The sequence below is a fragment of the Girardinichthys multiradiatus genome, chromosome 2, assembly GCF_021462225.1.
Source record: "Girardinichthys multiradiatus isolate DD_20200921_A chromosome 2, DD_fGirMul_XY1, whole genome shotgun sequence".
Classification (NCBI taxonomy): Eukaryota; Metazoa; Chordata; class Actinopteri; order Cyprinodontiformes; family Goodeidae; genus Girardinichthys; species Girardinichthys multiradiatus.
This window is the reverse complement of record NC_061795.1, coordinates 34,217,368-34,233,635: the sequence shown is the minus strand read 5'-3', so window position 1 is coordinate 34,233,635 and position 16,268 is coordinate 34,217,368. Positions and strand designations below refer to the sequence as shown.

At 38.8% G+C, this 16,268-nt stretch overlaps 1 protein-coding gene across 2 annotated transcripts in view; it reads left to right on the top strand.

Annotated features, from left to right (window-relative positions):
- Positions 1 to 16,268, top strand: part of LOC124880907 (BTG3 associated nuclear protein) — a 52,468-nt gene that overhangs the window by 7,291 nt on the left and 28,909 nt on the right. Inside the window, exons 6-11 of one of the 2 annotated variants that reach the window (XM_047386331.1) lie at positions 455 to 627; positions 2,895 to 3,134; positions 8,171 to 8,329; positions 9,622 to 9,743; positions 11,498 to 11,569; positions 14,077 to 14,121. In XM_047386331.1, the coding sequence (XP_047242287.1) occupies positions 455 to 627; positions 2,895 to 3,134; positions 8,171 to 8,329; positions 9,622 to 9,743; positions 11,498 to 11,569; positions 14,077 to 14,121 (811 nt within the window). Of the gene's footprint in view, positions 1 to 454; positions 628 to 2,894; positions 3,135 to 8,170; positions 8,348 to 9,621; positions 9,744 to 11,497; positions 11,570 to 14,076; positions 14,122 to 16,268 lie in introns of both variants that reach the window. The other variant, XM_047386322.1, reaches the window with a different exon arrangement.

Here is a 16,268-nt window from a genome sequence, read left to right as displayed (position 1 = left end):
ACAATGACTGCTAACGGACTTAAAAACTGTTTGATCAAAGGAGGAATGAACAGTTTTCTTCTGGAATGGCCCCAAAGTCTTTTCAAGGAAACCAACCAGTTTAAATAAGCTCTAGCAATTTAGCAAAGAAGAGCAGGCAATATTCATTCATAAAAATGCCAGCAGATTGACCACGGCTACAGCCATGGCAGCCATGGTATTTAATATTTAAACCTGTATGTATAATTTTGACTCTGAATCAGAGAGCATTCACATTGACTTTAAGCTTGTGCACCCAATTCTAGTTGTTTTAAAGTATTGAGTTTGGTTGTTACCACCATAAAAAGCACTTTAACAATGTTTTTTTTTTTTTACAAGCCCAAATGAGCGTTATAGCCATTCCCATGCTGAGTGCTTTTAGCGTGCAACAAGTGGGGTGTCTCGCTGTGTTAAATTAAGTGTTTGGGTTTTGCAGCACAGTGGCCAGGAGGCGACAGAACACCATCCTGGTTAAAGTGCCGGGCGCTGAAGAGAGTCAGGAGGAACAAGAGAGTGGCTCAGAGGCCAGTGACTCTGTTTCTAACAGTGGTCAGTCAGGCGGTGCACAAAATGGTCAAAATGTCACGCTCATCACACTCAATGCAGAAGGTAAGACCTTAGACTGCTGATGCAGAAACTGCAATCTACTCTGTGTGCTCTTGTCTATTTTGCTCCTTTTAAGGCTGTAAGTAGATTTGAATGAATGGATTAATTATGTTGAAGGCACGAATAATTTGTACTTTGGCATAGAAAGTGTAAAAGGTCTTGATTAGCATCGTCAGTATCACAAAGAAAACACATGGTTACCCTTCTCAGTAATCTTGTAAATAAGATGGCTGATTACAACCTCCTGAATGATTTTCTCCAATGTGTCTTCAAACAAAGAATTACAACATTTAGCTGCAACTAATTACTGTATTTAAAAAAATCTTGTTTTAATAACGTGAGCTTTCAGTTTTTGTTGACTTCTGTATGACTTATTTTTAGTGTTGGGAAAGCATCTATGTTCAAGGGATGACATGATAGTTTTTTTTAACAGATCTTCATATACGTGTTTATATACATGTTTTTGTGTGTTACGTAGCTTGGCTTTGGCTAGAAGTTTGCAGCTTTATTTTACATGTGATAAACTAAATACAACCCTCGTTGTTTTTATTTTTTTTTCTCTTATTGTTTGTTGGGTCATTTTTCATGAAGGGAAAGTTTCAAAGTGAAACCTTTTTTTCAGATCTTTGTTATATAGATAGAATTGTGGTACATTGGCTAAGATGTACAGGGGTTGGACAATGAAACTGAAACACCTGTCATTTTAGTGTGGGAGGTTTCAAGGCTAAATTGGACCAGCCTGGTAACCAGTCTTTATTGATTACACATTGCACCAGTAAGAGCAGAGTGTGAAGGTTCAATTAGCAGGGTAAGAGCACAGTTTTACTCAAAATATTGAAATTCACACAGCATTATGGGTGACATACCAGAGTTCAAAAGAGGACAAATTGTTGGAGCACGTCTTGCTGGTGCATCTGTGACCAAGACAGCAAGTCTTTGTGATGTATCAAGAGCCACGGTATCCAGGGTAATGTCAGCATACCACCAAGAAGGACGAACCACATCCAACAGGATTAACTGTGGACGCAAGAGGAAGCTGTCTGAAAGGGATGTTTGGGTGCTAACCTGGATTGTATCCAAAAAACATAAAACCACGGCTACCCAAATCACGGCAGAATTAAATGTGCATCTCAACTCTCCTGTTTCCACCAGAACTGTCCGTCAGGAGCTCCACAGGGTCAATATACACGGCCGGGCTGCTATAGCCAAACCTTTGGTCACTTATACCAATGTCAAACGTCGGTTTCAATGGTGCAAGGAGTGCAAATCTTGGGCTGTGGACAATGTGAAACATGTATTGTTCTCTGATGAGTCCACCTTTACTGTTTGCCCCACATCCGGGAGAGTTATGGTGTGGAGAAGCCCCAAAGAAGCGTACCACCAAGACTGTTGCATGCCCAGAGTGAAGCATGGGGGTGGATCAGTGATGGTTTGGGCTGCCATATCATGGCATTCCCTTGGCCCAATACTTGTGCTAGATGGACGTGTCACTGCCAAGGACTACCGAACCATTCTTGAGGACCATGTGCATCCAATGGTTCAAACATTTTATCCTGAAGGCGGTGCCGTGTATCAGGATGACAATGCACCAATACACACAGCAAGACTGGTGAAAGATTGGTTTGATGAACATGAAAGTGAAGTTGAACATCTCCCATGGCCTGCACAGTCACCAGATCTAAATATTATTGAGCCACTTTGGGGTGTTTTGGAGGAGCGAGTCAGGAAACGTTTTCCTCCACCAGTATCACGTAGTGACCTGGCCACTATCCTGCAAGAAGAATGGTTTAAAATCCCTCTGACCACTGTGCAGGACTTGTATATGTCATTCCCAAGACCAATTGATGCTGTATTGGTTGCAAAAGGAGGCCCTACACCATACTAATAAATGATTGTGGTCTAAAACCAGGTGTTTCTGTTTCATTGTCCAACCTCTGTACTATGTGTGTTATGTGGTATGAAGGTGGTATACAGTACTTGGACACAACATAACACTCAGATCCAGAATTTAATCACCTCTTTTATACAACCACATGGGGGTGCTGTTGTATTACATAAGCTTGGTTGACTCAGCGTCAACTAAGTTGTAATATTTGTCAACATGTGAATCAAAGCTTTTAATGGAACATATTAGGCTTTTTTGCATTTATTTGTAGTAGAGATTTTGTCAGATTATGCTAAGTGCTTCACCTCTACATTGGATTTACTGCAGTAGAACATTGAGGCTTGTGTTTCAAGAAGTGCCTTCCCTTGTCTCTTACCTTTTTCAGATGATTATCCAGAAGGCACTTGGTTGGGAGATGAAAACAACTCAGAGATGCGGGTTCGCTGTCCAATTTCTCCATCTGACATGCTTTATATCAGCACAAACTGTCGCACGGCAGAGAAAATGGCTCTGACACTGCTGGACTACCTATTCCACCGAGAGGTCCAGGCAATGTCAAATCTCTCTGGGCAGGGGAAACATGGAAAGAAGCAGCTAGACCCTCTTATGATCTACGGCATCCGATGTAAGTCATGAAATATTGCTTGTTTTATGATTGACAGGGCAGTTTATAAATTAATTTCACCTTACCACAAGCAGAAGGTAGTGCAGGTTCTCATAAGTAGTCCATAACACCTTTATTTGGACTTGTGAGTTGGCAGAACGTTTAGACATGCCCACGGGTCTTCATGGAGCTTTTCATATAAAAGGCCACCACATTTGCATCTGAGATGCATAGTCTTACATTTTTGTAGTTAAACAGAAAATATGAACGTCTAAAATTAATGTCAGGACCTCCCAGAAGCTTAATGTTGGTCTGCTTTATCTATTCCAACTCAGTTTTAATGTGTATTCGTGATAATTATAGTTTGGCCACACCCAAGTGTATCCAGGTTTCAGCCATCTAGATGCTGATATTAGATTAAGTTGTAAAACAAAGAGAGCAATTCCCCTTCTTTATTACTCCCTCTGCTTTGTGCAATTCAACAGTACTACTAGATGCCAAATAGCCCACTGCATGATGAGGACACCACCGTTTTTGACAATTGATACAGGATTCCTCAGTTTGAAAGTCTCACCATGATGTTTTCAAACTTGCATCTTTTCATGGAGGCCAAATAGATCCACCTAAACTGTGTAGCATACAATGAACTTAGGAAATCTCTGTTTTACTATTGACATGTTTTTGCATCATTTCATTTCATTTTACCCCAAGCAGAGGGTAGAGTATATACTGAAATGTAGTCCAAAACACATTTTGCATATCTGAATAGCCAAAACCTTCTGACATTCTATAGTCTCTTGTCAAAGCTATGCTTATTAAAGAGCATTTGCAGGTGATACTGAGCTGTTTCTCTCTTCCAGTCTCTTTGATGGTTAAACAGAAAATATAACTGTCTAAATGTTGAAGACCACCTTCAGTTTTATGATTATGACATTATTTCTGTAAAGTACAAGTAAAGGTTGTGAATTAAAATTTTCTGGTTTAAAACCTTTTGTTCTGGTAGCAATAAATGAACTCTCTGAGACCTTCCCACATTTCATCCCTGTTCCGTTACTCTTAAATAGACCACAGTCTGTATTCCCATGGTGGCTTACAACAACATGCATTCATCATAGCATACACGCATTAATGTGCACCACATTTTAGTACATACCAAATTCCAAATGACATGCACATGTCTGGTGGAAAGATGTTAATGGAGTCACTTTCAATTCAGAAGGTCTGTGAGCAGAGTTGGAGCTTCAATGGTTGACAGATTTGTCTGTAAGCAGTCCTTTTAGACATAGACGTTGTATTTATAGGGCTTATGTTGCAGTTTTAATAGCAGTGCCATCAGCTGTAGCCTATTGAAAAGTTTATGCCTAATACTTGAAATAGGAAATTAAGTATTGACAGCATCATATAGTTACATTTTTAATGAGGCCATTGACATAAAATTCAGACCATATGTTGGCAACAAACCAAGTAATCCACACATCCAAAGCAAATCAAACAAATAAGTCAGTAAATTAAGTTATGTGTAATAATGGGGAATGACACTAGAAGTAAGGCATGGGAAAGGTTTAGAAAGCAATCCTGCTCCCTATCAGTGCAAAGTAATATCGGCTGGTTTACTCCTTACCGATGGCCTGTTAAAAGATTTCTTGCTTCCAAGGTGTCGCACAAGCAGCATCTGATGATAGGAAAAGCAATGAGCTCTCTCAAGACCTTTGCAGCCTTATTGTTGAAAAGCATACTGATGGCATTTGTTTTAAATGTACTTCTAAATTTCTGTACGTTCCAGCGAGAATCGTTGGAGCAATAATTCTGAAGTGGAAAGAACATCATTTCACCACAAACGAGCCATGACCAGGTGCTCCCTAAAAGGTTTCTGACAGAAGATTCCAAAGATTAAACACAAGAGTTGTCCAAGACTAACAGAGCGCATGGAAAGAGCTTCAGAAAGACCTGGAATTAGTATAAGCATTTAAAAAAATATATATAAAATCTAGTAATGCACTCAACCGCAATGGCTTCAATGAACATTCACTGTGTAAGACTCCACTTCTGAAGAAAAAATCATGTTGAAGCTTACTCAAAGTTTGCAGCACAACATTTTGACAAACCAACAAAATACTTGGGGAATATGGACTGGTCAGATGAGCCTAAAACTGAGCTCTGTGTTTGTCATCCCACATGTCGTGTTTGAAGGAGGAATTGCACTGCACATTATCCCAAAACTAAATGGCAGAACTGTGAAGTTTGATTGATGGAAACATCGTGGTGTGGGGCTGTTATTCACCATATGGTATTAGTGGCCCTCATATTATTGAAAGAAGGATGAATGCTAAAAATCTGAAGATGACATGAGGTAGGATTTTTCAGGAAGATGATGATCCCAAGAACAACCAAGGGAACCTTTATTTAGTGTCAGATAACAAATCAACCTGCTAGAATTGTCCATTTAAATACCAGATCATAACTCACCTGAAAATCTGAGAATCTGACACTTGAAGAACTGTTGATGGAGTGTAGCAGAGGCCCCCAGGACTGTTTGTGTGGAAGAATGGATTGAATTAATACCTGAGTATTCGGTTAGTTTCTCCATAAAGGAAATGTCTTGAAGTTTCGTTACCAAATAAGGTTTTTCTACCAAGTTTTGAATACATTTTAGGTGTGTTCAGTACTTTATCTGTTTTGGTTTATTTGTATGTATGGAGTTGTTGGGTTTCATGCTAAAAGCCTCATTAGAGATATATTTACTGAGAAAACCATTGACGTGTTCAGTACCTACTTTCCCAGTTCATCTAAACTACGTCACCTCAGTTGGACAGTGTTCCATTTCCCCTCCTCCCTGACCTCCACACACCTCCGTGCTAACCACTTGCGGTAGATAAAGATCTGTCTTTTACACCCACTTGAGGCCACTTGACCAGCTGCACAAAGGTAAACCCGGGGTCAGACATTGCACTTTTCTTTATAGCTCTAAACGTTTCTTTTTTACAACCGTATTTGTGGCTCTTGTGAGTACCCATGCGCAACATTTAAATGTGTAATTGTAAAAATTGCGTTTAAAAAAATCTCCACGCAATTGTGCTTTACACAATTATTGCTTTTCCTCCCTCAGAGTTTCTTAGTTTTCCATTCGAGATATACACATAGACGCTTTGATTCTTTCCTATATTCTCTTTGCAGCTCATATGTGTAGTTACATGCAGATTTGGCCCGACACAGAAGTATGTAGAGGCAAGAGCAGGGATGGTTGACTCTTGAGTGAGTCATTTTGCCTTGAAGGAAAAAAAAAAAAAGAGAAAATAAGAATGAAGGAGCACCTGCCTGGCTTGCCTGTGCAGGACCCATCAGGTGCAGAAAGGGCTGCTGTATTGTGTCATACCAATGCCATCAGATAACCCCGCTGTCTCATTTTCTATCCCCAGGTAGTAAAGGTTGTAACTGTGTTGCTAACCTGAATAGAAATGAGTTGTCAGTTGGCCCTTGCCCTCTTAGCAATTTATATTGTGGCTCCAGACGGCCAGTGAATACACCTGTACATATCTCCATGCAGGGAGATGGAAAAGAAACAGTAGGGCCTGTGTTAACTTGCCAAAGGGTGTGGGGAAGAAAACAGCAATCAGACAGTTGTTACATTCACTTTTTACAAATATGTGTTGTTTATAGATGAAGCAGCTCTAGTTTAGAAGTTACCCGGTTTTAACTTTGAAACGTAATGATGTTTAGCCTCTAGAGCTTGCTGTGCTTAAAAAATGACATTAAGTCATATTGAATTTTTGCATTCTGTATTATAAAATCTTTCACAATATTTCGATGGCAAGTTGCAGTGCAGCATTGTGCTTTTTTTTTTTGTCATCAAGCCACTGCCATAGTTCTAGCTGGATGTTTGGCCTCTTTCCTCACAGTATGGTTGAATTCATTTAAACTGGCTGCTTTGCTGGCACAGACCAGCATTTTAATCACAGTTCTCAAAATTTCAGTGTAATTTTTGGCCTGGTTTATCTATTCCAAACGCAGTTCTATTGTGTGTTCAGGATAATTGACCTCTTGAAACAAGTCGCTGTTGAAAAACTGGGAAGTAGTCCTCCTTCTTTATTCCATCCACTTTGTGCAATACATCAACATTACCAGCAGCAAAACAATCCCACATTATCATGCTTGTCGCGGCCATACTTGACACTTGCTATTAAGTTTGAAAGCCTCACCTTGACAACTTTAAACATATCTATTGGCTCTTCAGGCCAAATAACAATTTCTTTGTCTTATCTCACTAGAATGCTTCTCTCCAGAAAGCATTTGACTTGACCATGCAGGCAGCAGCAGGGCTGCTTTTTTATGGGCACCTTCTCATTCCATGGCGTCTCAAACCTGCGTCACTATGGAGTCCAGCTGTTACCAATTTATGGCAAGTTTGAGCCTACGCCTGGACTCTTCCTGTCATTCTAACTAATTTTCTATCATCTGATGGAGAAAGTAAATGTCAGATGGCTAAAGGGTGACACAGTTGGTTGTTCCAACAGAACAGCAGTCCCAACTCACATTTAAGCTAGTTTTTTGATTGACAAAGCTCACTAACATGATTTTGAAAGATCCGGATCTCAACTACACCAAAAATATACTTAAAAGCTCAAATAGTATCAGGAAGCCAACAAGTTTAAATCAACTCTACCAGTTCTGGCAAAAAGAGTTGTAAAATATTCCTACTAGAACGATTCTAGAAACTTGTTGATGGCTACAAAATGGTTCAGTTAATGTGGAACTGCCCAAGACACCTTCTGCAAAATATTACTGGGTAATATGTATATGTATTTGAGCATGTATATGTAATTGTGACCATGTATGGATTAGAGAAAATCCACAATAATTTTAAATTTGTGAGCCAACTGCATTAAAATGTATTGAAGCTGTTTGTTGTATAATTATTTCATGCTGGAAAAATAACAGTTCAAATTAAACAAATTTCAAAGCCAAAATTTAAAATGAGATTCATATCCTTTTATGCACTTTCTTAGTAACATGGCCAACATACACTTCTTTCAGCATTTAATGTCCCCATGTCTTCCCAGGTCACCTGTTCCACAAATTTGGCATCTCTGAATCAGACTGGTACCGGATCAAGCAAAGCATCGATTCAAAGTGTCGCACCGCCTGGAGACGCAAGCAGCGTGGCCAGAGTCTGGCAGTCAAGAGCTTTTCCAAACGCACTCCACGCAGTACGGTGGCAGGTAAAATAGAGAGCTCAGGTGTGTGTATAACTGTATGTTTTATATCTTTCGGTTTTTATACAAAGTGGGATAAAAGGACTGAGAGCTCTTTATGTTTTGAGGTTGGGAAAGTGTGACATTTTCAGAAGGTTTAAAATGTGCCACTGCAGCTGTTTAGAATCTATAGACAAAGCATTCTGTACTTCCCCCTTCCTGTGAGCTATCACCTCTCACCTCGGACCAGAAAAAAGCAGGACTGTAGAGGAAAGTCTGATATCCTGTGAGCACACACTACTGTAGGGGCGGATTATCAGGCCCTGCCTTTTCAAGCCATGCACACCCAAGAGTGTGCAACATGCTAGTTGAGATGGTGCATCCATCAACATGCAACACACGCACACACACAGGAAACTTCTCAAATTACATCATAATGAACTGAAAAAGAGGCTTTTCATTTATGTGAAACAACCTCTTTACCTTTCTACGCCATCTGGGCTCCCATCCCTCATCATTTAAATAAAATACTGAGAAATATTTTTCTAATTCACCACACATCTGTAACAATAAATGATAAGAGGGAGTGAGAACCTCAAAGTGTCTATTATATGGTGACGTTTATGGAAAATAAAACAAATGACTATATTACAGAAAGGTAGTCTGGCTTCACGTAAGGCAATGGTAGTAATTGTTTTCTCTAAATAGGCTTATATTACCTTTAATATTGTTTTTCATCTTTTCTCCACTATGGGATAGCTAGGAATCTTTTTTTGCCCCATATCGAGGTTTTTTGGACGAAGTAGTAGTTTGAATCTAGCAGATAATGAAGAAATATTGGAATATTCACATTTAGGTATCACAGCATATGTCACTGGCCTTTATCTGATTTTTACTCAACTAAAAAGTGTGTCGGAGTTCATGCTGGTGGTCTATGGTTATAGACCAACAGTTTAAAATTCTTAATTTTAATTCATTGAAAGAGTAGGAAGAACTTGCTGATCAAGTGAAAATGGCCAACTGATCAGTGCATCTCTACATGAAACCAGAGGTGGTTAAGCCTGGACCATGAATGTTGTTGCTAGACCAAGAATGTGTTTGAATCCTGAATTGAAACCAATACATTTTTATGATTACCGGTAATAAAATATAAAAAAAGGCACAGCAAGCAGATAACCTAGAAATTTAGAAATTACATAATACCTTGCAGTTGCAGATCTCCTTCATATTTCTTATAATTGTCCTGGGTTACTGAACTTTCTTGCCCACAGCTCTCTCTGGAGTTCAACATTGATTCATCCTTTTGTCCTGTTATGCAGAGGAAGGTATCTCGGATGACGCTGCTCATATAGAGGCCGCCACCCAGCAGACCCTGCATTACACGCTGGCCAATCAGCAGGTCCAGTTTCATCGCATTGGTGAAGATGGACAGGTTCAGGTGGTGCGTATCAGACATTTAATCTCTCATTCTCTCCAAATCCATAAGGAAGCATTTCTTGATTTCAAGACAAAAGTCCCCTTTTTTCTCTAAATATTAGCTTCTAAGCTTTGGCTTCCATTCCTAATTTCATCCCCCACATCCTGGGTTTCAGTTTCATTTAAGGGTCCCACAGAGCATGACTCATAGTGCACTGGGACACTTCATACCACGCACTGGAAATGTTGACCAACCTATAAATTTATAAAAGACTAATGGATGCTGAGTGATGAAATGGCCATGAACAGATGCTGTGGTCAAAGGTCACATTCAGGCCCACTACAGCGTAAGGGTGGGCTGTTTAAGAAGAAATCATCAGGAAGTGTCCTGAAATCATCTAAAGCATTAGATGTAAAACAGTTCTTGAACTACAGCAATAGCTGTGAGATCTAACACCACTGTCGTAATAGGAAATCTTGTTGTGAGCACTGCACATAGCATTACAAATGTTTTCTTCCTTAAGGTGTCTGAAAAGATTAATCAGAAGACATGTAAGATATCAAACGACCGAGCAAGATCATGCTTCAGAAACTAAAAAGAAAGACAGCTGCTTCTTCAGAAATGCAATAATATGACAGTCTGGTAAAACTGTTACAAGTTGAAATGAAGCAGACGTTGCTATGCTGCATTTAATACCATAATGGTGTAATGGAATATAATTAATGCTTGAGAATGATGTCAGAAACTGATTGCCGGACATTCTGCCGTAGTATTTTCGGCTACAGAGTAGAATTCGTGATTTCATTACTTATGTCAAGTTGTGGTGATAAAGCAACCAATCAGTTCAGACCATCATACTGCCACCACCATGTTTGTCTGTAACGATGATCTGGTCCTGAAATGCTATGTTAGTTTTACAACAGGTAGCAGGACAGAAACCTAAAAGGTTCCACTTTTGTCCTGTCAACCCAGGGAAACTTTTCCCCAAAGTCTTGGAGATCATCAAGATGTTTTTTTTGGCAAATGTGAGACAGATCTTTGTGTTCTTCTCCATCAGCAGTGGTTTTTGGCCTTTGATACTCTCCCATGGCCTTTTTTCCCGTTTCTTTGTTAAATTTATGCACTGACCTAAACTGAGCCATGTGAGGCCTGGAGCGCTTTAGATGTTATTCTGGGTACTTTTGTGACCTCCTGGATGACTAATTGATGTGCTCTTGGAGTAATTTTGTTTGGCCAGCCACTCCTGGGAAGGTTCAGTACTGTTGCATGTTTTTTTCCATTTGTGGATAATAGCTCTCACTTCGGTTCGCTGGAGTCCTAAAGCCTAATGCTCTTGTGACTTTGTTCTCATCTGTTTTTGAATTTCATTATAGTAGGGCATAATTGGTTCCTTTTTTAAATCTTTTATCTTACCTGTAAGGCAAATTCTTTTTAATTATTTCCCAAGACTGATAATTTTAAAAGGCCATTAACAGGACCTTGATCTGATACATGGGATCAGATTTGTACATGCCTGGAGGTTTTTTCAATCTCCAAATTGTTGTTTGCAAGCCACATAACTTCATGTTCATTTATTAGAGCATTGCTGCCTAATGAACACATCTGAGGAGGAAGCAAATCCAACATCCTCATTGAGGATCTGAGCCTGCATCCAGAAGTTAATGAGTTGGTTAAAAAAAACAATTGGGTAATGTCAGTTTATAGCCAGTGCTCGCTGTCTATTTAACCACACTTTATAACATAATGGCGTACCTTGATCCTTTCTTCATGTGTGTCAGATTCCACAGGGACAGCTGCACATTGCCCAGGTACCACAAGGCGAGGAGGTGCAGATCACACAGGACAGCGAGGCAAGTTTTTATCAATGCATGTTTCACAGAAGTTAAAAAATATTTTATTAATTTTCCAAACTCATTCCTTCCGTCTTAATAATATTTATAACCACCTCATCACCCAGTTTTTTCCAAGCACGACATATCTGTCACACTTCATTTATGCCTGGGAGGCTGGCGGGAATCACAGTTCATTGCTAGTTTGTTCATAGTTTGTATTTTAACCAACTTACAGCATCAAACTGATTTGTCTTTATTTCAGAAAATTCTTTTTAATTATGTGGAAAGGAAATAGTTACCCTTCAACAACTTTAGACAAATAATTCTCCAAAGGTATAGAGATGACGTTATGCATTTATAACTTTAGACTTAATTTAATTTAACTCTACATTTTTATGCTTAAGAGACAAAAGCGCATTTTATGATATAGCTGCCCTTAAATCTACCTTGCTAGAGAAATCTGTAATCTAATAATAGTAATTAATAATAATGTTGAATAACTTAAATTAGTCCACTACAAAAAAAAAAAAAAAAAGATCTATAAGCTTTAATCTTTGACTACTAACTTATTTAACGTTAAAGCCTTTTGAACATTATTCATGCTGTTCCATTTAAATAGAATTTAAAAACACATTGCAGCTGAGGAAATAACTTGATGTGACCGTATTAGTGTCTTGCACAAATATTTAATTTCTTATCCCTCTTCACATGTTACAAAGCACAACCCTTATTGTATTTTATCCTGATTTTGTCGTGAAAAAGCAACTAAAAACTCGGCCAGTACTTTTTAGAGACACATTTTACCTCAACAGCAGCTGTAAGTCTTTTGTGGTATGTCTCTGCTAGCTTTGCACATCTCAAGTCCAAAGTTTTTGTCTATTTTTGTGATACAAAATAACTGAAACTCAAATGTTTTGGTAGGTTTGACATTGTGCCACCATCTTTCCTTTTTTTAATGATGGATTGATCAGCGCTTTGAACTTTTTTTTTATAAACTAACCCTGCTTTGCACCTCTCAATAGCTTTATGCCGGACCTATCTGCTGTGTTCCTTGTTCGTCATGATGCTGTATTGTTCTTTAACAAACCTCTGATTCCTACAGAAAATAGCAGGATTTACACAGAGATTAATTTACACACAGGTGGATTCTGTTTACCAATTAGGTGACGCCTGAAGGTGATTGGTTGCACTGCATTTTCCTTTGGGGAATCAGAGTAAAGGGGGCTGAATACATATGTATGTATCCTTCTGTTTCCACATTTGAATTGTGCACCACCTAATGTGGGTCTGTCACATACAGATAAATTAAAATCATTAAAGCTTGAGACTGTAACCTAATAAAAGGTGCAAAATTCAGGGGGTTTGAATACTTTTGCAAGCACTACATACTTAAAGTTGTTAGCTTGAAGACCACATCTCTGTTTTTACAGTATTTAGCAGCTTCTGCAGAGTTTTGCTCAGGCGACTCATTGTCCCCCCTCCTCATCAGACAGCACAGCATGCACACACAGCCTGCCAGTTAAAATCATATTTTACCCCCAAACCACACAAGCTGCCGGAGAAAAATCCCTGCATCAGCATCACTCTTAATGATTTTTACAAGACTGTGAGAGAAATATTCATTTCATGGCGCCACTCTATATACACACTCATACATGTAATCAAATACTCAACATGATACATGTTGTACATGGGTGACAGCTTGACATTTATGCAAAAGCAATTGACACTTCAACGAAGTGTTTTTCTCATTTCCTGCTCAGTAATAGTGCTGAAGGACCTTCTGTGAGAAATGCAAACGTGAGTGAGGGAGACACAATAAATTGGAGGCAGAAAACCTCTAAAGCTTTTCCTGCTCTTTGTGGCTGAGCCCAGATTTTTTTCCCTCCTCCCTCCCTCCTTCCTATTTCAAGATATTATTTGTTTTTTCGGACTTCAAAGCTTAGCAACAAAATCCCACTTCTGCCAGCTGCCACTCGCAGAATATGTTTTCATTAGGAATGGGCCCCTTTCATCAAAGACATTGGTTTGAGCGTGCTTTAAACGGAAATGAACTGCCTTGGAGACTGTACTGCTCTCTGGTCATATGGAAGCTCAGACAGAGATGCATGTGTACATAAATACAATTAGCAAAGGGAAAAAAAAACAGCTGAGACTTGGAGATTTTCCTTTCATATGTTTTTGTTAACATGGCTGTGGGCGTCAGAGGTTTTACAATGGTTACAGTGTCATAAGCAGATTATTTTTGTTTATAGAAGCCTTGATGTAGCCAGAAATAACGCAGTCGCTGACATCAATATAAGGGCATGTCATTCGCTTCTCATTATGAAGCGTGTAAACACCGCCAACTCATCGGTGTGCAGAGACCGAATTGTCTAATCGTGTAGGAGTTGGCAGAAACAAACTTGTTTGATGCTTTTCAGCTATCAACATTGGCTTTTCTACATTTAGTTCATAAGAAATCACAGACTTGGCACTGGTTAATGGTTGGAATCACTGTTTGACACTTCCTTTGTTTATTTTAGGGAAACCTCCAGATTCATCAGGTGCACGTCAGTCAGGACGGACAGGTAAGAGTAAACACAAGTCGCGAAAACTCATTGTGTTGTCGTTACTTCTTATTTAGGCTTTTGTTCTAAAGAAATTATTACATCCACCATTCACTTGGCCAATAAGTGTTAGAGCTGCAGTATTGAAAACTTAAAATTGATCAAGATGATGAACATGCTAGAGTAGTTGCCTCACTCTGGTACATTAATTTGTACACTGAGGAATGTAGAAAAGTGACGTTTTTCATTTAATTCAGTTCAAAGACTGGTATTTTTTGGCTTATCCAGTCCCAATAACCGGGTTATACCAGAACAACCTTGCCTATCCCAGTTGAGACTTCAACTGCAACTCAAAGCTTGCTCAGATGAGACTTGGACTAAAGTTAGTTAACAAACATTGCTACTGGATTTAATATCAAACAAGGGTTAATTAAGTTTATTGTGGATGAAAATCCTGCGTTCTCCAGAAAACTGAAAAAGCTTCATCATCGGATCAGCAGGATATTGATCCAAACATACGGCCAAATCAGTGCAGAAATGGGTCACCAACATAAAATCTCACACCTAGAAAAAGATTCCTCTCTGTGTATATGAGTTGGAGTGCTGTCCTATTGGCAAAAGGGGGTTGGTTATACAAAAACATTGGCAGCAACGATTGTGCCACTGGTGATTTTGTTAAAAATAATTCTTCCTCAATGTGATTTTTCTTTTCCTCAACTGGGTAAACGTGCTCAAAATAAAATATATATAAAAAAATTCTGTTTTGCTTCATCAGTAAAATATTAATGGATTTTAAAGCTTTTTACACAACTTAAGGAGGGGTGCCAATACGTATGACCAACTTGTGTTTTTTTTCCCCCCACGACTCATCACTATTCAGTCCGACATAATTTACCCGTTAGATCCATACCACCTACAGTGTTTGCAGTATGTTTGTGTCTCTCTCAATCCTCTGTTTAGTTTCCTTCATTCATTTTTGTACATGGGAGCACAGTTCCTCTGCTCCTTCTTCTACGATACAAGTTTGTGTCGTGCGGAGCTCACCCGCACAACCATCGCCGGTCACATATGGATGCGTGAAGACAGCTCTAATTTCTCATTCAAGATTTGATCCTGTTTGTCTTGAGTGGAGGCTTTAGGGGAGGAAGTCTTTTCTCACGCTGGTCGTCTGCTGACTGTGTTGCTTTGGGCTATTTTGTCACAGGTGTTTTATGTAACAGCTGAATAGCATCTTTTTTTGTTAAATGATGCTTCATACATTCTCTGTGGGACTCATTGTTAAAAAAACATACTTCTAGCAGTGTATAGCTTCTGCATGAGCCCTCTTTTTTATCAAGGTATCATGGTAACTTATTTTTTATTGAGTTTTCTTTGAACAGTTACAGTTTCAGGGCACATCATACATACATAGTTATGCATTCTCACATCAATGTCCTTATTGACCAGTATTGATGGTGGTGATTTATTCTTGTGATCTCTAATCTGTCCATTTTTCCTCAAATTTTGCGTCTTTTAGTCTTATTTTATGTGTAATTTTCTCCATAACACATAGTTCTTCCACTGTGCACAGCCACCGCTACAGGGTCGGTGGTTCCACTTTGTACCACAATCTGATAATTGGTTTTTAACTTGCTGATAGCAGCACTTTTATGAGATACTCATCCTTTCACGGTATGCATTGTCCTAGTTATCCCTAGATAACTAGGAAAATGCATAATTTCCCCTCGGGGATCAATAAAGTATCTTTGAGTTGAATTGAATTGAATTGAATATAGTATTTTAAATGTTTTTGGTATCCCATATTCTGTTTTTTTTTTTTTTTTTAAACTTAGTCATATTTTGTCCCAGTAATCTTTTATCTATTGACATGACCAAAATATATATATATGGCCAACACCCATCTGTCCACATGCGCTCCAGCATGGTTGCTGGACAGATGTAATTTTGGGAGTTATAAAAACTCAGTCATATTTTTCCAATTAAATACTCTCCAGTTCCTGGATGTGCACTGTGTTTTACAGATATTAAGCCACTATTCCTCAGTTATTTGTTCATTGATTTCTTTTTCCCATTTTTCTTTGATATAGAGGGTAGAAGACTTTCTACTTGACATCAAACTTTTGTATAGGACAGAGATTGCTCTGCACTTTTTCCCTTCATAATCTTTC